The 25,952-nt window shown below is 42.7% G+C and overlaps 2 protein-coding genes and 1 long non-coding RNA gene across 18 annotated transcripts in view; 2 read left to right on the forward strand and 1 right to left on the reverse strand.

Moving 5' to 3' along the window:
• Positions 1-552: 552 nt before the first annotated feature.
• LOC135102941 (uncharacterized) lies at positions 553-2,255 on the forward strand. The gene is made up of 2 exons (XM_064008651.1): positions 553-1,481; positions 1,660-2,255. Exons 1-2 carry the CDS (start codon positions 1,275-1,277, stop codon positions 2,020-2,022), a joined length of 570 nt encoding a protein of 189 aa, XP_063864721.1. The 5' UTR covers positions 553-1,274; the 3' UTR covers positions 2,023-2,255.
• Positions 2,256-7,342: 5,087 nt separating this feature from the next.
• On the reverse strand, positions 7,343-20,623 carry LOC135102943 (glycosyltransferase 1 domain-containing protein 1-like). Of its 16 annotated transcripts, none has more exons than XM_064008666.1 (8): positions 20,514-20,618; positions 19,622-19,887; positions 19,146-19,347; positions 18,274-18,432; positions 14,648-15,076; positions 13,522-13,649; positions 12,604-12,737; positions 7,343-8,188 (listed from the first exon to the last, which is right to left on the reverse strand). In XM_064008666.1, exons 2-8 carry the CDS (start codon positions 19,720-19,722, stop codon positions 7,977-7,979), a joined length of 1,365 nt encoding a protein of 454 aa, XP_063864736.1. In that variant the 5' UTR covers positions 19,723-19,887; positions 20,514-20,618; the 3' UTR covers positions 7,343-7,976. The 16 variants fall into 16 exon arrangements, with proteins under 16 accessions (XP_063864736.1, XP_063864739.1, XP_063864729.1 ...); XM_064008669.1 differs by having other exon boundaries at positions 19,622-19,811; positions 20,514-20,617; XM_064008659.1 differs by having other exon boundaries at positions 19,622-19,945; positions 20,466-20,613.
• The window catches only part of LOC135102947 (uncharacterized), a 51,900-nt gene continuing 40,173 nt past the window's right edge, over positions 14,226-25,952 (forward strand). Inside the window, exons 1-2 of the long non-coding RNA XR_010269872.1 lie at positions 14,226-14,363; positions 17,277-17,576. This is a non-coding gene — a long non-coding RNA (uncharacterized LOC135102947). The remainder of the gene's footprint in view (positions 14,364-17,276; positions 17,577-25,952) is intronic.

The raw sequence follows: 25,952 nt of genomic DNA on the forward strand, positions 1-25,952 counted from the left end.
AAAAACGTATGTACGCTTCCATGCATATCATGATATACTATTCATACTTTCATATTTGAAATTATTTTTAATCTGGTAATGCCAGGCACCTCAGTGCTCTTGCACAATCATGCGCCAGTTACAGCCGCTTCCTTTCAAGATATCAAATTTAATAATAGCTTTTACTTTCTCCTCCTTCTCCTCCTCCTCTTACTCTTTGTATTAATCTCCCTCTCTCAACTCCTCTTCAAATTCTAAAACGAAACTTTTTCGGTATCGTCTTACTTTTATTGCTTGATTGTTTTAAAACGTAATTCCTAAATACGTTTGGAATTAAACCATCAGCTGACGCTCAATGCGGGACTCCCTACCGCTGTCTTAGTTTGTTGTGCTCACTTCAGAATCACCGTCCTGTTCTTCTGAGTAATATGGAGACTTGAAAAGACATGCCACTGTCTTATCACTGCGCCACAAAGGCTCTGAATCAGTGTTGTATTGCGTCATATAAAGTTCCCTTAGTGCGTCACGTCCTGCCGCTGCCCTGCGTGACGGACGTCTGAGTTTGGTTCTCTCACTGTTGTTCTGGTGCTCGAGTCGGTGACACGTTCTGTAGAAGAAAGCAAACAATCTCATGACTTACTATAAGCTGTGAACGTGGCATAGAAAACTTATTTACGTATGTGTTAAGATACGTGCCCCTAGAACAAAGACGAAGACTCCTTCGTGCACCACCATGGCTCCCGTGCTGCCCTGGGTGTATATTGTGTGTGTGGTATTAGGAGGCACGCTGGGACAACGCCTCACTGGAACCTGAATTTGGACTTTCAGTTCGTCCAGTTTTCTCCTCGTCAGTATATATTGCAAAGGACCCACAGATATCTGAGGACCTGCCAGTGGAGGAGGACCAGGTGGCGGGAGAGATCCAGGCAAAAGAATGCGAAATCTTTAACACCACAGAATTTGGACGTGGCCTTCATGAACTTAAGATTGTGCCAAGAAAGTTCTTCTCCTTTTTTGTGAAGCCGGATTCTTCTTTTAAGAGACTCGTGTTCAAGCTAACTCTACAGAACGCCCTGTACATTTCACATGAATTTTACTCAGATGAAGACCTCACGCTCGACGTTGAGGACCTGACTCATTCGGAAGGCAACCAGTGGACAGAAGTGAAAGTAGAGCATTACCAGCACAGGCGACGAGGATTTGATCGCCACGCCTTTAAGATATCCTTTGGCGACACAACGCTGCGCCGCGTGACGACCGATTCGTGGCTTATAAAGGGTTTCCAAGACTTCACCATGTTCGTCGAGGGAGGCGCCATGTTCCTCTTCAACTGTGACCCAGAAGATCTCAACAGACCTCCGGTAGGAGGCCACGTGATGTACAGCATGTGGGTGATGGTGGGACTCATGATCGTGGCCACGTTCCTGCTGGCTGCTCTGTGCTACGTGTGGATTTACCTGAAGTATCAAAGAAAGAAACACGCCTCAACCAAAGAATATCCGGTAAGTCATACACGTATCTCTGTTTGGTGGTTTTCTCACTCAGTGAATCTGTCATGTCTTTAATATATGAGTCATGATGTCATCAGTCCATGGAATAAGACACACTAGGAAAGGAAGTAACGTTAGGGCATGTATTTCATGAAATATGTTTCTAATGGCATTGTTACCGTATTCGCAGATTTATGATGAGTTTGACGAGGAGGTTATGGAACGGGTCAGGCAGAAGGTCGAGGCTCTTCGAAATGGCAAGCATGTGGCTGATCCGGACACGGTGGTCGTCAGCTACCCGCCGCGCAAGGAAAACCTCTACGTGGTGGACATGTCAGGATATGGAGAGACGGAAGGAGTCCGTCCCGAGGAGCACCATTATGAAGATATTGAGAAGTACTACAAACATTTGAGCGTTACAGATAATGTGTACTATAATACGGATGATAATGTTTATTGTCGGTCTGCCGTTGACAATATTTACGAGACTCTTCCGTGTTGTGAGGACTATGAGGGAGAGCGAGACGAGGCCAGAGAGGTTACGCGTTACTAGGTAGTAGATAGAATTCTCCCCTCATGCCTGATGGACCGGGCTTCGCTACCTCACCTCCTTCAGCACACTCGGCCGCCTTTCACTTTCATTGAGGACACTGGGACACTGTTGCAGCAGCCTGACACAGTAAACACTACGAGCAACAGATGCTTGTTTGTTTCAGCAGCAAATCCTGTATTCTAATGAGCCACATGTATGCTTCATTTTCATAATAAACTATTTCATGAGATAGACTTGTGGTATCTTTGAGGTCCTGCCGCTCTCTCTCTCTCTCTCTCTCTCTCTCTCTCTCTCTCTCTCTCTCTCTCTCTCTCTCTCTCTCTCTCTCTCTCTCTCGAATCAAATGACTGGAAAAATAGGAAGTCCCTTGAGAACAGATTTGTTGACGCAGTACTATATTAAATCCCTTTTTCCTGAAGGCTTGGTTTATATAGATATTTCACTTTATTTTTATTTGCTTTTCCCATTTATTTCAGTAATTATTCATTTGTCTTCTTTATTCATGTGTCTGTTTCAATATTTTCATTAATAATTTCATTTACTTGATATTCTTTATTGTTTACTGGTAATGTTGGCAATGCATATATCTGAGTGTTTTCTTGCATGAAACCACCGAGCTACTTTTGCATCCACTGTGCTTTTGTTTAAAAAAAAAATTATTAGCATGAATATATACCAGGTAATCTCTTCGCATCCACACTTTGCTTCTCACATCCGGTCCCAGAGAAAGACGACATTCACGCATCATCTTTTGTTACCTAAAGGAGACAGGGACATTTTGCGGGAACAGGAATAGAGGCACTGTCACCCATTACTATTACTACTACTACTACTACTACTACTACTACTACTACTACTACTAATACGATTACTGCTACTATAACCAATATTCAGTGATGGTAAATGAACAATAAGATGTGAAATAAGAGGTACAATACCAGGAGGCGGAGAGGCAAAATGATCTGAAAAGGAAAGAAATGTAGTTTGAAAAAAAAAACACGAGAGAGAGAGAGAGAGAGAGAGAGAGAGAGAGAGAGAGAGAGAGAGAGAGAGAGAGAGAGAGAGAGATGACGAACGTACATGAAAGAACTCTTTGTATATAAAATATATAATCAGCTAGCGGATGCCTTGGTTCTCCCCCTTCTCTCTCTCTCTCTCTCTCTCTCTCTCTCTCTCTCTCTCTCTCTCTCTCTCTCTCTCTCTCTCTCTCTCTCTCTCTCTCCTGGTTCTGAGTAAGAGAGGATAAATAACCTTTGGAGTGTCGCGTCACAATTACACTAATGAAACACTCATTATCAAAGATGTGATTTATTTTTCCCTTTTATATAATTCTCATTTTGATTTCTTTTCGCTCAGCAATTAAAGTTTTGACATTTTAATGATTGTGCTTCTCCGTTTAATAGCTGACTCGTCTCTTGATTACAAATATTTATATGTTCATTTCCTTTTCTGGCTTTTGATTGTAATACATGGGACACATTAACACTACACCCACGGCAGCACCCGCCAGTACGATGCCACACCCCGGCCAGTACCGTGACACCCCGCCCACTACAGTCATACCCCCTTCCATTACAGTCACACCCCGCCCAGTGCAGTCATATCCCTCCCAGTACAGTCACATTTCACCCAGTACAGTGACACACTTCTCTTAGTAGTGACAAGTAATGTATGTATGTATGTATGTATGTATGTATGTATGTATGTATGTATGTTGTTATATAGGATGTATGTACGTACTCGTATGTATGAAGAAAGCTTAGAGGTTGCACCAGGTGTTGCACACAAGTGTGTGTGTGTGTGTGTGTGTGTGTGTGTGTGTGTGTGTGTGTGTGTGTGTGTGTGTGTGTGTGTTGTTGTTGTTGTTGTTGTTGTTGTTGTTGTTCTCGAGAAAGCGCAGTACATGTGTTGTCAGAGCCGTGTTGTGATGGCTTTGTATATTTCGTTTCTCTCTCTCTCTCTCTCTCTCTCTCTCTCTCTCTCTCTCTCTCTCTCTCTCTCTCTCTCTGTCTCTGTCTCTGTCTCTGTCTCTCTCTCTCTCTCTCTCTCTCTCTCTCTCTCTCTCTCTCTCTCTCTCTCTCTCTCTCTCTCTCTGTCTCTGTCTCTGTCTCTGTCTCTCTCTCTCTCTCTCTCTCTCTCTCTCTCTCTCTCTCTCTCTCTCTCTCTCTCTCTCTCTCTCTCTCTCTCTCTCTCTGTACTCCGGCATCCGCGTGCTTCCCAAGTTTCTTGAATAGATTGCAAGACTTTTCTCTGTTCTTTCATTTTCTCTTTCTTTATTACATAATAGTGCATTAATCTTGATGAATCCCTAGAGGTATCTTTATTCTAAACTCCTATCTCTCTCTCTCTCTCTCTCTCTCTCTCTCTCTCTCTCTCTCTCTCTCTCTCTCTCTCTCTCTCTCTCTCTCTCTCTCTCTCTCTCTCTCTCTCTCTCTCTCTCTCTCTCTCTCTCTCTCTCTCTCTCTCTCTCTCTCTCTCTCTCTCTCTCTCTCTCTCTCTCTCTCTCTTTCCTTCTTCTTCTTCTTCTTCTTCCTCCTTTCTTTCCTTCACTTCCTCCTCCTCCTCCTCCTCCTCCTCCTCCTCCTCGACATCCTCCTCCTCCTCCTCCAATATTTTTCTGTTTCCTTCTTCCTTCCCGTAGTCTTTCTTGATGGCTCCTCCTCCTCCTCCTCCTCCTCCACAATTTTTTCTTTTCCGTCTTTTCCTCTTTTCTTGCTATCCTGTATCCTCCTCCTCCTCCTCCTCCTCCTCCTCCTCCTCCTCCTCCTCCTCCTCCTCCTCCTCCTATTTCTGCTTCTTCTCCTTCTGCTCCCTCTCTCTCTTTCTCTCTCTTCTCCTCCTGTATTTTTCATTGTAGTTGTGGGAAGAATATTCTTGTTTTGTGTTTAGGATGGAAGGAGGCTCTTATGCTCTGCCTGAATACTTGCCTAGAGTAAACGAGAACGCCATTTCCTGTCTTCTACGTATTGTTATCACTCACTCACTTACTCACTCACTCACTCACTCAATTACTAGCATTTGATGAAAAAAAAAAACGTGAACTGAGGAATCGAAAAATAACATGTTATCTTTGTTTTAGGCCTAGTAAGAGGGAGATGTGGAGGAAAAAATAGATAGACAACAGCTTCCGGTAGAGAGATGCTATTATGTCTGAAACGCAGGTGTGGAGGAAGGAACAGCTGACGCGAGGAGCTGGGCAGTGGTAGGGAGATAGGGAAGGAAGGAGGGAGGGAAGGAAGGAGGGAGGAAGAGAGGCGAGGCGAGGCGAGGCGTGTGGAACGGGAGGAAGATACTGGACTGTTTGCCTGGTGCTCCTCTCAACTGCCTTGTCTCTGTTTTGGTGCAGTTCTGGTTTGTCTCAGCTTTTTTTTTTTTTAATGCCTTTTTATCTCCGTTTTTTTCTTGTAGTGTTTTCGTCGCTCTTGTTTATTTCAAAGATGTCTCTTGTGTGTGTGTGTGTGTGTGTGTGTGTGTGTGTGTGTGTGTGTGTGTTCTCTTTTTTCCTGTTTTCAACTGTCTCTTCTTTGTTATTATATTATGTTGTAATTTGTTTCTGTTTCTATTTCCTCTTCTATTATCGTCTTTCTTGCACTATTTCGTATATTTTTTTCCTGAAAGGTATCCGTCTTTTTCCTCTTTTATACGTGCTTCCCTTTGCTTCTCTCAACTCTTCTCTTATTTTCCTCTTACGTAGTGATAAGAGTTATTTTTATATCTCTCTTCCCTTTTCTGTTACTGCGTACTTTTCCTGGCTACACTGCGTTCTTATTTTCTTTAAAGCCATCATTGACTCTTCATTTTTGTGTCGTTTTCTTTCAATTTTCACCTTCATGGTCTTTCCTGTTGTGTAATGGAATTATTTAATTTGATTCTTTGTTCCTTTTCCACTTCAATTTTACCTGTGCTTCGTTTTTATTTTCTTCAAAGTTGTCCCATATCTCCTCTTTCGTATTTTGCTTATATATATATATATATATATATATATATATATATATATATATATATATATATATATATATATATATATATATATATATATATATATATATATATATATATATATATATAATATATATATATATATATATATATATATATATTATGTATTCCGTGTGAGTGGTGTGCCTGGTTCCCCACTACTCGAGAGGCGCCACGTGTATGTCACGATGTTATTCCCGTCATCACTGTTCTCTGCTTGTTTCAGTTTGGTTTATTCACGTCTATTGTGAGTGATAACACTTTTAACTCAATTGACCTCCATTCATGGCAGGGCAGGGACTCCCGGCATTGGCTGGTGGCATGCCACAGGTTGCCGCCTGACTGATGATAATTGACAGTTGCCCTCTGTCCCGCTGTCCCGCTGTCTCGCTGCCTCGTCCTGTCTGCTCTTTGTCAATCTTTCCTGTCTGGGATCAGCCTTTACTTGAACGCGTTTTGGTTCGTGAATGGATTATATTGATTGTTATTGTATTGTCGTTGTTTGCTGGTGCTGGTGCTGCTGCTGCTGCTGCTGCTGCTGTTGTTGTTGTTAACGCAAAGCCGCCTTCAGTATCATGGCAGAAACACCAAGCCGGATAGTTAAGCCAAGACGATATGAACGGTAGTGACTCGAATCCGAAACCAACCGTAACATGCACCAGTATTACCACCATCACAACCATCGCCACCACTTAACCTCCTAGTGCCCATGCGTGTCTGGTCTCTTGCACTCATCGCCATTCACAATCCATGAGCATCAAAATGAATCGTTTTGTTGCTACCACTGAGATCGCAAAGACTGTATTCTGAAACACTTCTGCCCGCAGGTCCACTACTTTCAAAAGGCTCCAGTTGAGGTGACACGGGCTTTTTTTAAGGGTGTTTTTATGGTTCTCGTGACAGATTAACAACATTTTTACATTACTGACAGGAGAAACACACCTGAGAACGCGGCTGATCATCTCTGTGGCCGTGGTGAGAGAGAGCAAAGCGTTTCTGAATGCAAGCCAGAGTGCCAGTGGGTCCGCTTCGCCGAGTGGTGTGGGTAATATTCAGACGCTGCGCTAAGCCTGGGAAGCTGCCGTTCAAAGAGCAAACATAATTGGAGGCTCAGGAAGTGGTGTCAAGCGGAATACACCACGAGAATGAAAGCCAGGAAGTGAATGGAGTTAAATAAATACTTTAGATTAATTTTCCTATGATAATTCTGACATTAAAAATATGCAACGTTGTACATTAAAAATATGCAGCGTTGTACACACACACACACACACACACACACACACACACACAAGAGAGTCAGAGTGAAAAAAAAGAAAAGGAAATAAAAAAAACAACGCCATCTGGTTGAAAAGATTTTTTTCCCAAATAAAAACAGTAAGCAACAAAAAATATTCTTCGCGATACATTTCCCACTAAATCCTTTACACAGGTGTATTTATTTGGCGTAAGTCATTATTCAGTTCGGCAGTTTTACAGGAATATGTGTCCTGCATAAACGACAGTGAAAAATAAGTAGTTCGTTTGTATTTACTCACCACAGTGGGAGGAGGGTTGCCTTGCATAGGTGGAGAGGAGGGGCGAATAGCGAAGTGGCATGGAAAGAGAAGACAACACACACACACACACTTGGACGAGGAATGAGGACAAGTAAAAATGGTGGGGGACAGGAGCGTCAAGGAGGCAATAAGATAGTTAAGGAGGCAATTACAAGACCTATATAGGACACCAGGGGCTGCGAGAAACAGTGAACGGGTAGACCTTCCCTCCTTTATTAATCCTCACGTTCCCTCCGCTCGGCTTTCTTGTATTATTGTAATTTCACCACTCGGAGGCTGAGAGAGAGAGAGAAAGAGAGAGAGAGGAGAGAGAGAGAGAGGAGAGAGAGAGAGAGAGAGAGAGAGAGAGAGAGAGAGAGAGAGAGAGAGAGAGAGAGAGAGAGAGAATTTCCCTACTGCACCGCCTGCTTGAGAATCCTAAGGAGAAGCTCTTTTTCCTGTTTTAAGGGAATGACAACAGGTGACCCGCTCCTCGGCGGCCTTAGTGAGGCGGTCCCTGAGTCCTGAATCCTGCAAGAGACACTCAAGTTCTCGGATGAAGTCGTTTGGCGAGGAGTAGACGAGCCCCGTGTGCCCGTGCTTGACGAGGGCTGTGTTGCCGTGAATGTCCCTGGCGATCACTGGCGTGCCTGCAACAACAACACAAGGGAAAGTGGGAGGTTACTCGGTGTGGGAAGCCCCGTGACACGCATGCTGCTTGGAATTTACAACAGGAGACATAGGGAAGGTCAGACGAATATAGAAACAGTCGAAATATTGATTAGATGCAGGTAAATATATATGAAGCCACTTTCCGGATGTCTCGCCTCATAATGGGCCGCCAGCCTATCTTGGAAGGTATACGGTAAAAAAAAAATGATAATGCGTGCGTGACCCCGGAGCCTTGATGATGATCCGAAGCAGGGCTCGTGTGCCACGCTCGGAGCTTAGGTGTATCAAAACACGCCGCCTGTTTCGTGGCACCGGCACGTATACCTCGTGTGTGTGTGTGTTTGTGTGTGTGTGTGTGTGATATAGACAGATAGATAGATAGATAGATAGATAAATAGATAGATAGATAGTTAGATACAAATATACATACACAGAGAGAGAGAGAGAGAGAGAGAGAGAGAGAGAGAGAGAGAGAGAGAGAGAGAGAGAGAGAGAGGAGAGAGAAGAGAGAGAGAGAGAGAGAGAGAGAGAGAGAGAGAGAGTCACACCGCACTATATGGTAAAACATCACCACTGTTAGTACGTTGTTTCTTTTTGAAGTTAACATATTTTCCGTCAGTTTTGTAGCGCGCTCCGCCATTTCCCCGTGACGATTAATTCCTGCAACGAGAGGACCATTGTAGCCATTCCCTTTAGACAAACAGCAGGGCAGGCAGGGGCGCACACGCTGGTGGAGGAGCCTTGTGTACATTCTGCTCCTGATTGGTGCCTATTGTGTTGTTACTGCTTTAGTGGTGGTGGTGGTGATGGAAAGGGTTGTAGTTATTGGTAAATGATATATACTCACTCTGATGGTGGTGATGATACTGATGGTGGTAGTGTATTGGTGGTGTTCAAATTTTGCCTGTTTACTGTGGTGGTGGTGGTGGTGTTGGTGGCGGTGGTAGTAAGGAGGAGGATGTTGCTATGGTGTTATTTGGTGAAAATGATGCTGGTGATGATAGTGATTGTGGCGGTGATAGTGGTGGTGATTGTGGTGGTGGTGGTGGTGGTGGTGGTGGTGGTGGTGGTGATGTTCAAATCCTGAATGTTTTTTTTTTTTTTCCTTTTCTGCTACATTCATATTTCATCTCTCCCCATCGCAAACAATTTATCAGTCTTCGTTTGGAATTTCATATTGGAGTAGTATATTTATGGTTTGTTTTAACTACGTACGTCTTTTGTGTGTCAGCAAGAGTTATATTTTGCGTCCTGCTACTGGAGATAGATAACGCTCTCTCTCTCTCTCTCTCTCTCTCTCTCTCTCTCTCTCTCTCTCTCTCTCTCTCTCTCTCTCTCTCTCTCTCTCTCTCTCTCATATGGGAAGATCTGCAACTGTATGCACGAGCGTGTGTGTATGTACGAGTGATTAACCATAAGGGACGTGCCTTTATTCCCCGTGCGTCATGGAAGAGGTGTCAGGAAAGCGGAGGGAGAACACAGGTAAGTCAGGGAGAGGAAGGTAAGGGCACAGGGATTGCTATCTGTCTGCCTGTCTGTACCTGTGACATGGAGGGGAGGGTACGATTCAGCTTTCCCGGAACCCTGATAGAGACTCCCTGACTGTGCTACCTGGCTTTAAATGAGCTATGAACTTGATATATAAGTCACTCTCTTATTTGTTATTCTGATGTTGCCAACTGCGTGCTTCCCTTCCTCCCGCTGCCTCGCTGCATAAGACTTTCCACTTTCTCTCGTCCCTATTCTGTCCGGCTTCTATAATGCAAGAGTTAATCAGTATTCTCAATCTTTCATTCCTGTCACTGGTAAATTCTGGAACTCACGATCTGCTTCTGTATTTCTCACTTGCTATGACCTCAATTCTTTCAAAACACTTCGTCAATTTGGATGATCCTTTTGTCCATTTTCCTATAAGGACGGGAGTGGCACCTCGGTGGGTCTTCTTTTATAAATTTGGCTAGTATCCTTCTTACATAAAATAATTAGTGTTATCTTTTCATCAATAATATCTGTTTACAAACCTGTCAGTGTCTCGCATTTGAATGCAATATAAGTCTGGTAAGCTTTATTTTATCTGTTTTATCTGGCTACATACCTATCAGTGCGCAGCTTTATTGTAATAGTGTTATATATCTATCAGTCTCATCTATCTACATACCTGCCAGCACGTGTCTCTACATGTCAAATGCAGTAAGGTGGAGGCAGTGGCGAGGCGATGCAAGCAGCCCCGCATCTCTTCCTATGTATCGCATAGATATTCGCCTCTTGACTCGGGGATGAAGGAGCACATTTGCCGGAATGGCCATCCAGTGTCTACCCTTTATGACCTCCTGAACGACCCCGTTTGGCAAAGGTCCACTTGATACCTTTCCACAGTTTCCCTGAGTATATCTCACCCTCCACGAAAACGGTGGCGGTGCGCTCTCTCTCTCTCTCTCTCTCTCTCACACACACACACACACACACACACACACACACACACACACACACACACACACACACACCATCCATTAGCATCTTAGTATCCCCAAAGATAATTATGTAAGCCATTTTTTCTTGCCCCAAAAAGATTTTCAACAATGCTTCTTTATCTGTTTCCTGGAAGCGTTATTTTTTTTTTCTCTTTCTTTAACCTTGAGGCTCCATCTTTCCCCCTCCAGCCACTTTCTCTTCCCAAGCCATCAGGTTATTCAACAACATAAACCGCCTTCCTTTCCTTCCTTCTTTTCTTTCCACTTCTTCCTCATCCCTTTCCTTGTTCTATTTGTTCACAGTGTGTGTGTGTGTGTGTGTGTGTGTGTGTGTGTGTGTGTGTGTGTGTGTGTGTGTGTGTGTGTGTGTGTGTGTGTGTGTGTGTGTGTGTGTGTGTGTGTGTGTGTGTGTGTGTGTGCGTGCGTGCGCGCGCGCAGAGACAGAATGTTTGCTTTTCAAACACAAAGTGTATATTTTTAGATTTTAGTGAGGCTGATAATGCTTAGAGAAGGAGAAGAGAGGAGAAGGAAGAGGTCAAGGAGGAGGAGAAACAACAACAAGGTAGAAAGAAACAAAGATGAATAATTTGGAAGAATATGAAAAGAGAGAGAGAGAGAGAGAGAGAGAGAGAGAGAGAGAGAGAGAGAGAGAGAGAGAGAGAGAGAGAGAGAGAGAGAGAGAGAAAGAGGAGGGGGGAGGAGCAGAAAGCAATTAACATGAAGAACATGCGTTGTGTCATAATGTGTGTGTGTGTGTGTGTGTGTGTGTGTGTGTGTGTGTGTGTGTGTTCAGACCCCAACCAGCTCTTCCTGTCCCACCTTTATTTCCCTTACGTAAAAAAAAATTCATTAAAGACCTACATTAATTGAAACTTCTCACATCATCACTTTTACAACACCACACGCACACACACACACACACACACACACACACACACACACACACACACACACACACACACACACACACACACACACCATTATTAAAATCACCAGAACTATCAATATTACAACCACAGATTTCATTCCTACCACCACCACCACCACCACCACCACCACCACCACCACAACAACAACAACAACAACAACAACAACCATTACAAAAGCCATCACAACCAGTACAACCTGAACCATACCACCACTACCATCCACCACCACCAATACAAACAGAGGAGAAGCAAACCCAATAGAGAATTTAAATAAAACAAGAACTTTTACATTGCAATATATGGCTGGCTTTTCTTCCCCCTTCGTATTTATTTTTCCAGCTGCCGGCCCTTCCCCATTCAGAGAACCTAAAAGTAACAGTAGCACAATGGCACCAAGGAAGATGGGGCAGGAAAAAAGGAAGGCGAGACAGAAAGAGTGAAGAGGGTGGAGGGAGGGAGGGAAGAGAAAAGACAGGAGATATGAGGCATGAAAGAAGTAAGAAGAGAAAAGAAAGTGGAAGGCGACACGGAAAAGTGAAGATGGTAGAGGGAGTGAGGTCAGGAGGAAAAGGACGAAAAGGAATATAGGAAGAATGGAAGAGAGGGGAAGTAAGTAATAGATGAAAGGGAAAATAGAAAGAGGGATGAAAGAAAAAAAGGGAAGGTGTGGGAAGATGAGACCGAGGGATAGAACGATGTGAGAAAAACAAGGAAGAACGAAAGGAATGAAAAATGAGAGAAAAGCAGATGGCTAAATGATTGGAAGGAATGAAAAAGAAAGAAGAATGGAGCACGGAAGTGAATGAATGAATAGAAGAATAAAAAAAGAAAGAAGGATGGAGTAGGAAAGTGAATGGATTAATTAAAAAAAAAGGAAAAAAGAGAAAAAAACACGATGTGCAAAAGTGAATGAAAGAGAAAGAAATAAAAAGGAGGAATGAGAAAAAAAAAAAAAGGACGAGGGCAGGAAGCGAAGGAGAAAGAGGCACTCACCAAGAGCCATTGCCTCCAGGATCGAGCTTGCCATACTCTCAGAACGGGATGAGTTGACCAAGACGGTGGCCCTCCTAATGACGGCCTGGCACTCTTGCGGGGGAAGACTGGGGCACACACGCACGCCGCTCAGCCTGGAATGGAGTAGTTGACGAAGCGGTGGAAGAGCAATAAGGGATGTTAATAGCGGGTTGGGAGTCGTGAAATGGTGTAGTTTAAGGAGGAGGTGTTGAGGGGGAAGCGGGGGAGGTGTCAAATCGTGAGAGGAGTTGTATGTTATATATTGTGATGGGGGTCATAGGAGGTGTGGATGTTAAAAATGGTAAGGAGAGGCATGTTGTGATTGAGTATTTGGGAAGTTCGTGCTGAGGGAAGCAAGGGGATGAACGTTAGGTGACAGTGATGGTGAACCACAAAAGTGAAGTGTGCAGGTAGAATATTTAAAATGAAATAGTTACTTTCTTTTCCGCACAGAACAAATCCTGATAGATTATATAAATAAGATTCTATACTTTGCCAGGAAAATGATGGACGCTCGGTGATAGTTTCATTAATGTAACGCTGACCGTAAAAAGTTTATGAGAGTTTCAAGGACCTGATATTAACATGAGAATGACAGGGATTTGTATCTTTCCTCTTTTTATCACCTTCACAAGCCTTCCTCACCCAATCAGCCTTCCCCATTTACCGCATTCATTTTGTGGTAATTCTACAGTAAATGAAAATGGAACAAGAAAAGAAAAAAAAAGCGAAATCAGGAGAAGAAAAAAGAGAATAAGAGAAGAATAAGAAAGAGAAAGAGAATAAGAAAGAGAAATAGAGAAAACAGAAAGAGCCAGTATACCAGGCACACTTGTTTTATTCCAGAGAAACTGCAACATGTCAGTCACAACAATTCCTTCACATCTCCGCCCTCACCTGCTCACTTGGGCGTGCACGTGGTCGGCGTATTGGGGGTCAATGGAGGGGCCCACGATGAGGAAGCGACCATGTCCCCCTCGCGCCCGCTGCCACTCACTCCACGCCTCCGTCAGGTACAGCACATCCTGGCCACGACGCAAACGCTCATTATTTCATCATAATGGTCATACTCTTACTTCACAACTCACACCGGATGTCACATCCAGCTATCAACACACACACACACACACACACACACACACACACACACACACACACACACACTTTTCATTACAAATGCGTCCAGCATACCAATATCCATAATGCAGTGGCGTTGTTAGGCCTGTGCGCCCTGAGCTATGGCCTTGAATGTTTTATGAATTACTCTCTCTCTCTCTCTCTCTCTCTCTCTCTCTCTCTCTCTCTCTCTCTCTCTCTCTCTCTCTCTCTCTCTCTCTCTTTCTCTCTCAATTTGTCATTCCGATCATGCATCAAGGCCTCAAAAATAACATGATATCGTTGATTAAAAATGTAAGTGCTTTTTTGCATCCTCTGTGCGTCATTCAAGCGACAAATTTAATTCATGACATTTGGCACGATAGCATAATATTGAGAGAGAGAGAGAGAGAGAGAGAGAGAGAGAGAGAGAGAGAGAGAGAGAGAGAGAGAGAGAGAGAGAGAGAGAGAGAGCGCAAGCAAGCTTGTCATTCTTGGCTTCTAGTGGCCGCTACCTAGCCTTCTTTTCCCAAGCAGAATAACGAATGAAGTCGAGGCGCATGCTGAGGTTGAGTTTGCTGAGGAATCTTCCTTCTTTCCTAGTAGCAGAAGAACGAATGTCAATGGCTCATCTATAAGCTCAGGTTAGTGAACAAAGCTGCTTTTTAGAAAATTAATCTTAATGTGCTGTGAAAGCCAGTCTACCCGTCTGACCGGAAATATATAGAAAGGAACAGTGTCTTAGATCTGTGACTTGTTTCTTACACTTTACATCGAATGAACTTGAAAAACGGCGCACTGAACGGCTGATAATTAAATATTCTTTGTCTAAGTGAATAATATAAAGTTAACATTTGTGCTCAGACGCCCACCACACTGAAGCTGCTCACGCCCATTGCACTACATACCTCACGCCAACACTACTGACCTTAACAGGGCGGAGTCCAGCCACCATCAATACTAACGGCTGAAATAGTGCAGGCAATTCTACTGGTCCAGACAACCTTTCCCTTTGAGGCTTGCATGGGATCCCGTTTATCCGAGTGTTCATGTTTTCGTTTCGTGAAGTCACCCCGTTATCCTCACGCGGTGGAACGTTTTCTGTGGTGCGAATTTTTTCTGAGGCGCCGCATTCCTCTCCCCCCGTGCTTTTATTCCTTCCTGCTGACTGGACAGACATCTCACCACCTTGGTTCTCGCGGTGTGAGGTGGTCGTGTCATGATCGCTGCCGTGTACTCTGTTGTCCACGTGAGCTGCTTCTCTCGCATTCATGTATGATAACACGTCGAAGTCCAGATCGGGATCAACTGCAACGGCTTGAGGCATTATCCATGTCTTACCCGGGGGCAGTGATGGCTGGGAGAGAAGAGAGGCAGGATGGTAAGTGCTACTCAAGTTTGAAAATAAAGTAATAAAACAAATCATGGGAGGAAAGCAATATGAAGGTCAAGAATGAAGGAGTTACATGAATTTTACATATGAGAGATAAAAACGGCGGAGAATCAACATAGTTTCAGCATGTTTATTTTTCACCAGTTCCTTTCGACATAATAAAACATTCCCTACCATTAGGAAAAAAAAAAAAATAAAATAAAATAGAAAAATACACATGCTGTTGTTCCGCTGCACTACATAATGCGAGTACTTACTAATTATTCCTGCTCATGTATGTTTCGCTTCACTCTACAACACGAATGCGCACTATCTGCCTATCTGATGCCTTGAGACGTCAACGAGAGAGAGAGAGAGAGAGAGAGAGAGAGAGAGAGAGAGAGAGAGCTATCCCAGCATTTCCAGCTTCGCTCTAAGAAAACGGGTCCAATATTTAAACGTATTCTCCACTAAAACTAATCCCATTTGGAAAAACGCACATGTCCTTGTTCGTCCTCACATAAGAACCTTTTCCTTTTTTTTTTTTTTTCCAGCTATTCACTAAAATTGTGTGTTTTTTTCAGTTAATTTATATACAAAGGATAACGTCTCATGAATGTTGATAACACGAGAAAATCATAAAGGCGAGTGTCAGGTTCCTCATTGCTGAAAGGGACGCTGCCGCTGCAATTTTGTCCAATTTTGCCATTAAGGTATTCTGCGTTATTTTATTGCAGTTTTCAGTTTCTAAAGTTCTCTGCGATTCATGTAAATTGTACATAAGCTACCAAGTGAAGCTGTAACATGATAAATTCATAAATTCTGTCATCCATCACCACGGCTGGAACTCGACCAAAACATGAACTGATGGTGTTTTGGTAAAATCCTTACTTAAACTGTGAAAAGTAGAATTTGAAAAATTTAGAGATTTTTATTTGTAGACTTATTAATTTTGCTGAAATTCGGATTACAGTTAGAGATTATTGCGTTTAAAAATTGCATGAGAACAATGCAGGATGTCTTTATGGCGAAACAAGTACACGAGTATGTAATGCCTTCCAATACTGACGAACGTGATACTCTGTGCTGTGATATACTTCTTGTACCATGACTGGAAAAGATGTGTATTATCATGAGAATGAAAGAGGACGTGTATACGTTCTGCATGGTATCACTTTATGAACGGAAAGAAAAATCTGTGTAACTTTACGTGGGTGACAGCTGAATTTGATTAGTAAAATCCACGCGTGGCTTGCACTGGAGGGAGATGAAGGGTGCCGAATTCATTACTTAATTAATCTGGACTGACGATAAAGTAACGCATTTTTGTGATGTATCACCGTGATAGATGTAAATGTTTTACCCCGTCACGTTGAGGTCGTGTTCGCCTCGCCGTAATTCTTTCTGTGAGTTGTTAATGGGAAATATAATGCAATTTGCAGCGATAATTGATGTAAATGTGTGAAATACTGTTTGGTGTTTACACTATTAATTAATGGCGTGCTGGACTGTTATGGGTTTTGATGTGAATTCCGAGTCATGTTTTGGTGTTCAGCTGTGCTAAAGAGGAATAGGAAAGATTAAAGAGCACGAATAACGTTGAAATTGGATAAAAAAAAAAGTACTGATGACCATTCATAGTGGAGGATGTCATTGTCACTCTGTTCATTATATCATCTCTCATTTTGGAGGTAATTCATAATTCATATTTGGAAAAACAAATTTCGCAGCCAGTCTCTGCTTCTGACATCACACTCTTTTCCCTTCCCCCACAACTGATAGGTATGTAAAGTAGTGGTGGGGTATTTGCATCCCTTTCTGAGGTAAATATTACACGAATGGCTTTTTAAGAAGGTGACACAGCTTCCCAAGATGACTGTTTTTTGTTTGTTCAGTAGGTATCGGAGTTGCGTAGCTGTGGCTCACGTGTGTGTGTGTGTATGTGTGTGTGTACAGTTGCTTAGGAAGCAACGTTCCCCAGGTGTGATGTTTTATTTAATGACGATGATTGCACAATGGAACTATGCAATTACTATTCAAGATACATACAAAACCATAGGATGATAAAATTATATTGTATAATAGTTCATGTATTTTTGTTGGTGAGTATTTTATTGTGAGGTGAGAAGCTACTGTGATTTTGAATCTTGAAGTGTGTTACGAGTGAAGTTCATCAAACCGGCAGGTCTGTCAGTGAGCAGTGGCCACCAGCAGGCAGTGTGTGGCCGGCAGTGGCGTCGTGGAGGTTGCTGTAGTGGTGCTCTGCCAAAGCAAGGTGATATTCTGGATCCTAAGAAGAATACGAATGCTTTAGGTTAGGATGGTGGAGTGCAGAAGAGCAGTGCTACAGAGTGGCCTTGTGTGCGAGCACATAAACAGAAGTGGAAGAATAGAAGCTACCGATCCCTGGCAGTCCGCAAGGCGCCAGCACATCAGCGGTGGATACCAGACTGACTCGATTCTTGAAGCTGAGACACCGATACTGGTTCGTGTATCCCTTGGTTTTAGTTTTTATTTCATTACTTCTGGCTTTGTTGTTTTCTTTTTAGTATCAGGTACTGCCTTTTCTCAATCTCAAAGCTGAAAGTTAACTACATCTATGCTTCATTTACCATGTTTTCTCAAGCAAGGGAACAACAACCACAATAGCGTGTATGCATTCACATCATTTGATTCATGGCCCACCTAACCACAGCACGCACATGATTGTGAATGACTGCAGTTATCCACAAGCATGTACCTTTCAGTGAGTATCACTGCACGGCGACTCTTGTACTTTTTACAAGGACGTGCTTTGCAGTCAGTCAGTCTTTAGAAACGCCGGAAACAAAATTGTGGACTTCTGTGTAATCCTTGTGATGTTCAATTGTAGGTTGACAATATCCAGAATTGGGAAATAGTTCTTTAACCAGGCTTTAACAGGAAGGAATCCGGGAGGAACTAGGAAGATTTAGCTGTCATCATGATGTTTTCTGTAACGCAAGTTAAGATGTGCTTGGCTGATATAAACTCGAAAATTGCGACTTATAGTTCATTTCCGTTTTTCCCGTCAGAAACTTGAGTGGAAACGTGGCATTTTTGCCGTAAGTCGCAGCATTCCTAAGTCATTCCGTCAGCCCAACACGTGAGCTTTCGCAGTCACGTCAGACTCCCGTCGCGGATCTTGACGTGGCGTCACTCACCCAGACTTGAAGAGCAGCGTCTCGCATCGAGTCGTGGAAAGCGACGAGGCTCTTAGCGCCAGCCACCACCCGCCCCATCACCTCCCTCTTCACGGCATCCCTGACGCACTCGTTCACGTCGGTGCCACCGAACACAGTCACGTAGGGCACGCCGAGTTTCTAAAAGGGGCGAAGACAGAGTTATTAATATGAGAAGTGGAAACGAGCTTAACGAAGGGACGGGCGTGTGATTACAAGGGGAAGAATGCATTAGTGTGTGGGGAAAGTGTAAAAGGTGGAAGGGAAAGAGATAATTGTACAAGGGGGACGGAAATTTGTTGAAAGAGAATAAATAAGCGTTGTTGATACAGAGGGAAGATGAACGGCATGCACTCACCGCACCGGCGTGCAGGAGAGTGAGGGAAGAAAGGTGAAGTAGCGGTGACACAACTCGGGGAAGGTGCTGGTGTTTGCATAGTAATTATTGCATTTTGTTGCAATTTTCTTTTTAGTCTGATTTTTCATTGCTTCATTAAACTATCTTTTATTTCTCTACTTTAATTATTGCCCTTTGAGATGTATCTTGTCCCCCTTACCTTTGGGGATGCATTTCAGGGAACGTCCAAGTTATGTATGGTGACATCCATAACTTTCCCCGTACAATGCTGCATGTAATGTGTAATTTCCTCTACGCGTGAGCTTGCTTCAGTAACTAACCCCATCCTGCTAGTATTTGCTTCTCCACTCTTGTAGTAACCATCAACCTCACTCAGGCCTCGTTACTCACCCTGTAAACGTCGCTCATTATCCAACGCCTCAAGTATTCATTTGTCTTAATGATCACCACTCCTATTTGCTGGTTTTCCTGCGCATGAAATAGTTGGTCAACCCACCTGGCAGGCCAGCAGCACGTGGGAGGTGCGATAGGCGTGCAGACCCAGAACAGTGACAATATTGTGCTGCTTGATGAGGGCGCGCAGGGCGTCGGTATGAGGAATGTTGTCAGGGTCCTGCGTCACTGCCTCCCACCCACCGCTCCTTACTGCACGCCTGTGAACCGAGGGCGTGCGTAACCAGGCAGCTAAGCGCCCACTACTGTATGCATCAAGCGGAGAAGGTCCCGCCAAATCATTAGCCTTGCCTTGCCCTGACGGGCTTGCCGCGTGGCAGCAGTATTGATCTGATTGTTCCGCGGATTACTCAAAGTGGCCCTTAGTGGCGGCTCTCTGATTATCTATAAGCGGACGTTTAATTAACTTTTAGAGATTCAGACTCATAAGAAAGAAGCAGTGAACTCAGTTGAAGTTAGCAGAGCGAGAATATGATTATGAAGAGTTCATGAATAGTATTCATCACTCGCTACACTCACCCGAGGCGAGCCAACGTGGTGGCGTTGCCAGTTTCCCGCTTCAGGCACTTCCCCACCAGGAGGACTGCTGGTGTTGGCGGCAGCGTTCGGTCAGCCGCCATCTCCACTGTGGTGTGAGGGGCTGGCAGTCTGCGTTACTTGAGATGCAGCTCAGCGTTGATGTGCATTCGCTCACGCTCTGTTTGCTGATCTGGAGGAGACACGAGCCTGGGGTGTCTGCGTTAGCACCTGAAGTTTGCCGCTGCAGAGTCGCCGACGCGAGATATCTGATACCAGCCAAATCAGTGGTTTGATTTCATGTTGAAAATATTAAACTGCCTGTTGCTAACGAGGGATGTATGACATTGACCTTTGCTCTTACTATATAACGGCGTTCGCTTCACTTGACTCCACTTGATAAACTACTTACCTTATGTAAAAGATTATTCAATAAAATCATTTAATTAACTGATATAACTATCACAAGATTGTTCACTTTGCTTGTAGCTCAATCAGCACATCACGTTTCTGCGCACACAACGCTTTACACTATGCCTAGCAGCACCGTTTACAGGTGTCATTCTCGCTCTGTACACACGTGCGCAGCGAAACATGATCTTGGCAAACGTGCTTACCTCAGTGTTTCTCAACAACGAATGAAAGTAAGCTTCAGCAACACACTTCACTTTACATGGGAGTTTGTATATCCATGAACATCGTTAATTCAACACATCACTTACGGCGAGTGGTAAAAAAAAAAAAAAAAGTGTCCGAACCGTCATTCACGTACCCGATATTCAGTCAAACTCTGTGTGTTCTTTGATGATCGCTTAGAAAAACCTGAGGCACAATCACAGTGACCAACCGTACACATCAGTACCACAACGCACTCCTCCACCGCTGGTTGTCAAACCTTCACTAGTCTGGGAACACGACCACGAAAGCTATGTTGAGTTCACGTTCAACTTTCTAAATCTGAACGCTTTCGGCACAGTCCACTGTGTTACTACAGCCTGTTATGTGAGGAGAGTTATGAGATACTTATCATTGCCTGAAATATTGTCAAACCTGCTGACGTGCCTTTTACAGTTTGGTGTTTAAAGATAAATATGCTCTTATTACAAAATGTGATAGTTAAGTTCGTGTAGCTATAACAGAAAATGGCTGTTAACTCCTGAATGGGGAGCATTAGCAAATGTGGCATTTGCTCCAGTAGGAGCATCGATTTACTTAAAATGATATTTTAAACGTGTTGTCGAGGGGAGGAAGTGTGGCAGCGCTGGGCACGTCACCAGCTACACGCCACCTCTTCCTGCCAGCCAATCAAAGGACGTCTATTCATACACACATACACACAGACATTCTCTCTCTCTCTCTCTCTCTCTCTCTCTCTCTCTCTCTCTCTCTCTCTCTCTCTAAGTTTTATACGAGCATTGCACACTTCTTCCCGTCTATTTCCTCTTCCTTCATGGCCGTCCCTGCGTCCAACCATTCACAGTTCATATCCCATATCGACACACGACGCGGCCACCACCGCTTCAGATGGTGGAAGACTAGCGAGGAGGCATTATATTTCACACGAGAGAGAGAGAGAGAGAGAGAGAGAGAGAGAGAGAGAGAGAGAGAGAGAGAGAGAGAGAGAATAATTCACGTACTGTCTAATTGTTTCAGGCATTTATACATAGAACGAATTTTCTACAGACCGTGCAGTAATAAGTAATATAACTCTCACTGATAAGGCCCGGTACCTGATAAGACGTCTCACGAACAACCGATAGCTTATGAAATATCAAGGGCATTTTTATCTGCACCTGCACGTCTCTCATTTGCAGTGCGGGGAAAGGGGGGTAGGGAACCGGACTGACAAGTTGTTTACATTATTTTTCAATCTGATAATCCTATTAGAAACGAATGAAAGTGTTTTTTTTTTTGTCCTGTTTCTCTTCCTTTTTTCTTTCTTTCTCTTTTGCTTTTTGTTCTCGATAGCACTTTAGATAAGAGAGAAATACACCTAACAGAGAGAGAGAGAGAGAGAGAGAGAGAGAGAGAGAGAGAAAATTTGCTTCTTTCCGTCACAGTGCTAGCTACAAACTATCAACATTGCCAGTAATTTGAACTGCTTTGTTGATGTTACGATATTATCATTATTATTATTATTATTATTATTACTGTCATCACCATCATTATTATTCCTTGTTGATCTATTTATTTCATCTTCTTGTACCCCGCTGCACTGATTGAAATACTAACGAAGATTTTATTCTCAGTAGTAACAACCATACTTACATACATTGTAAGTGACTATTATATGGCAATAAACGACTTGAACTTGAACTTGCGCACACACACACACACACACACACACACACACACACACACACACACACACACACACACACACACACACACACACACACACACACAGCTTTATCTCACATCTCATACTTTATTGTGAGAAGATATTTGAGTCTATCGTGTACAAAAAAGAGAAAACGAATATCATCATCCTCTATAGAAAACGTACCTAAAACATAAACTTAAGAAACTCACCTCAAGACTGAAAAAGCGAGGCCTGTAATGAAACGCGACATGTATGATATGTTTAATACGTGCAATGAGATGAATCAAATATAATTAATCCTTATTATATCAGTATGCTCCCAGTAGACAAACATTTTTTACTTGTGTTTAAATATGTAAATATGAGTATTGTAAGAATTGTATTTGGCGTAATTTCTGATCTTGAGTGAACGAGTTTTTTTTTTTTTTTTTTTTGTAAGAGGGGCTCTGGCCAAGGACAACAAAAAAGAAGAAGAAGAAGAAAAAAAAAAAAAACGGGCGCTCTGATGTACCAGACTCTAAAGGAAAGAGCCAAAAAGAATTATCGTAAATTGGAGAAGTGTCTTGAAATGTGTCACGTTAGACCAGTGTATTGATGTTTTGATGATTTTCTTTTGATTTTTTTTTTCTCTTTGTAATATTTTTAAAGGTTGATTCAGTTCTATAGGTGAAGCAGAAAGGTTTCATCCTTGTAACACACACACACACACACACACACACACACACACACACATTGCTCAACACTAAATGGTTATCATATAGGAGACCTTTCAGTAAATTGCTGATTTTTTTTTTTCGCATCACCGATAAATGCAACAATGATAATATTGTCTTCTTAAATGGCAAACGTTTGTGAAAGTAGATACACTGCATTTATTTTTCCTTATTGCACTATTTCACCACTGGCCCTGTATATTACTATTATCATTATTATTACTATTATTATCATTTTTTTTTCATTATTATTATATGGCAGGCATTGTCACTTACTGAAGCTCCACTAAGGCTGCAGGTGTATGTTACTTCTTCTTCACATCTAGTCCTCACACTTTCTCTCTCTCTCCCTGTGAAATCTCCGTGACCACTTTCTCCTCCGCTGACCTGAAGGCATCTGTGTTGTGAGGGAAAGTCCCGTCATTTTCTCTTTTTCATATTTTCCCTTTTTTTTTCCTTTCATGTTGTCTTAGTTGTTGTTTTCTTCATTCTTCTCCTCTTCCTTCTTTTCTTCTTCTCCTCCTCTCTTCTTTTCTTCTTCTCCTCCTCCTCTTCATATAAGTCATTGTCTTAATGTTTTTCGTCGCCACCATCCTCTTTCCTTTTTTTGTTACCCTCTCCCCCCTGGCCCACGTCCTCAGTCTTCGTCCTTCTTTTTTCCTTAGTCTCCTTGGCCGCGTCCACGTGTCCTCTTCCATCGTCCTTCTTTACGTGCTCTTTCATAATCATACACGAATGAGAAGAATGAAAGTATGAATAACTTACTGCAAGTCTTACATGTCTATCAATTAGAAATGGGCGAAGTAAACAACTACCACAGCAGTGGCAATACGTAGTTGTTGTCGCTTCCATCACCATCGCAACCACACCATCACTAGTATTTCAATTGCTACGAGTGCTTAGTAGCAGCCTTAAAAATCTGACACCATGAGAAGTGAGAAGCCTCCCCTCTGATTGAAAGGTACAACCATCACCGGTACGGACTATGGGTTCCAGAAATTATGGTGTATCAAATATACAGTTCTTGCCCGAAAGTTTGTGTACTCACTTATTATTATTTTATTGATACATCTGCTGCACAATCTCATAACCAGTGATTACCACTGTGATTCATTGTTACTAAATGTAGTGATGCCATAATCGTACTTTATGGAACTTAACTGACTTTTCATGTGGTCTTTGTCAAGGTGAGGGTCAAATTTCTGAGGCTTTAATTAAGATTAACAAGCAGGACAATGTCTGTCTTGCTTACTTAAAGATCTCCTATATGACAAGACACACGTCTGTCTCTCATGTTGTTATGGACGCGGTGCTTGAGTTTATCACTAGTCACGTGTCCCCGTCACTCATGATGGCCCTGACTGTGGCTTCACATGCATGTAGCTCATAAGACTGTGGTTAGAGAGAATCAGTGAGTGTGCACTCTTATGAAACCTTTGTATGCACTGCTAATCCCTGTTTTGAGTTTATGGATTAGTTGTGCAGTATCAATGCTCTGCTGATGTGTGAGTATCGAAAATATTCAGGTGAGGTCACAAATCGAGTAACCTTTGATTTTCTCTGTTTTATGTTTGCCTTCAATCATGAACCCTTTGAACTCGTGACGATTTCCTTACAAAACCTAACAGCTAACAACGTGACAGCCGATAAACTCCCAGCAATACAAGGGGTCTTAGAACTGAGGAAAAAGAGCAAAAAACGCTAAAGACAATGGAAGTTAGTGCTGTATTGTTTCTGACCATAAATGCACCGAATTTCACTCCTTACGGGAAGAACGTTTGAGGATGACGAGGTTTAAGTCAGGAAACCTTTTAACAGTGTGTCTCCTCCATGGCCCGCTTTTCTCTCCTTGCCATCTGGGTGTTGCTGGGGCGTGGTTACGTAAACAAAATTATAGTGTTATGCTTCCTGTCAGACTGCTTAGTGACGTTGTATTGCTTGATGGAGGAATGATAATAATGATATTGATGATGATAACAATGATGATGATGATGATGATGATGATGATACTACTACTACTACTACTACTACTACTGCTTCTCCTACTGGTGGTGATGGTGGTGCTAATACTACCACTGTTCCTACTACAAATAAAAATTATAATAAAAATAAGTGATCAACAACAACAACAACAACAACAACAACAACAACAACAACAACAACAACAACAACAACAGTAACCATAAGAATTCAAAAAGGTAACATTGAAAAATGGTGACAGCAACGAAGGAAGTGCTGGTCGTGTTAGTGATGGAATAAAATCTACACCCGTCTTGTTATGTCTCATGGGGGAGGTATGCTGCAGAAACTGGATTAGCGGGTGGGCGTGAATGTGTGTACGTACAGTAAATGTTGACGGTCATGGCAACGCTGGAAAGAGAGAGAAAAAAGCATCTCGGAAACATTAAATGAAGCGAAGGGCACACAGGGCACGTAAATCAATAGACGAAGCTTGTGCCTGCTTCGTCACAGCCAAGAGGGAGGTACAGGAGTATTTGGTTGCAGTGGTGGTGTTAGTTGACTGTGATATAAGCTAGATTACAATGGAAGTGGTTGTGATAGTGGTGGTGGTAGTAGTAGTAGTAGTAGTAGTAGTAGTAATAATAATAATAATAATAACTACCAGCGTGCCATGTTCAATGATGCGTAGCTGTTCCGTCATCGCTGTCTTCCTTTTATGAGATGAGACTGGTGCAGGTGTGAGCCGCTGCGGGGGGAGCGATTGGAGCAAGAAGGGAGGGAAACTGAGATCCGGGCTGATGTATACATTGTTATTACTATCATTTTATTTTTTTTTTATTGTGCATTGCCATTTGTTGTGGTGCCATTCAAAACAATATCCGCGTAGTTTTATTGAGTATATTAACTTTTTTTTTGTACTACTTGTGCTTTATTTACGACATCCCAACAAACAAGTATTCAGTTGTGTGACCTTTAGTAAATAACGTGTTTCATTGTTCCCCGAAAATTGCTTATCTTAATTTTTTTTTTCGTCTCTCTCTCTCTCTCTCTCTCTCTCTCTCTCTCTCTCTCTCTCTCTCTCTCTCTCTCTCTCTCTCTCTCTCTCTCTCTCTCTCTCTCTCTCTTTCACTTTACTTATTTATTTTTTAGTCTCCCAAATACCAGTGTTCATGTCTCAATCTGGTTTGTTTTTGTTTGTTTGTTTGTACGTACGTGTTGTTCTTCTACTCTTGGACTGGGTTTTTATGTGGATTATTCTTTCCAACATCCAGTTTATTTATTTTTTGCTATTTATTTATTTTACTTTTTTTTTTTTACTATTGTTTTGAAATGTCAG

This window comes from Scylla paramamosain, chromosome 8 (genome assembly GCF_035594125.1).
Source record: "Scylla paramamosain isolate STU-SP2022 chromosome 8, ASM3559412v1, whole genome shotgun sequence".
Lineage (NCBI taxonomy): Eukaryota > Metazoa > Arthropoda > Malacostraca > Decapoda > Portunidae > Scylla > Scylla paramamosain.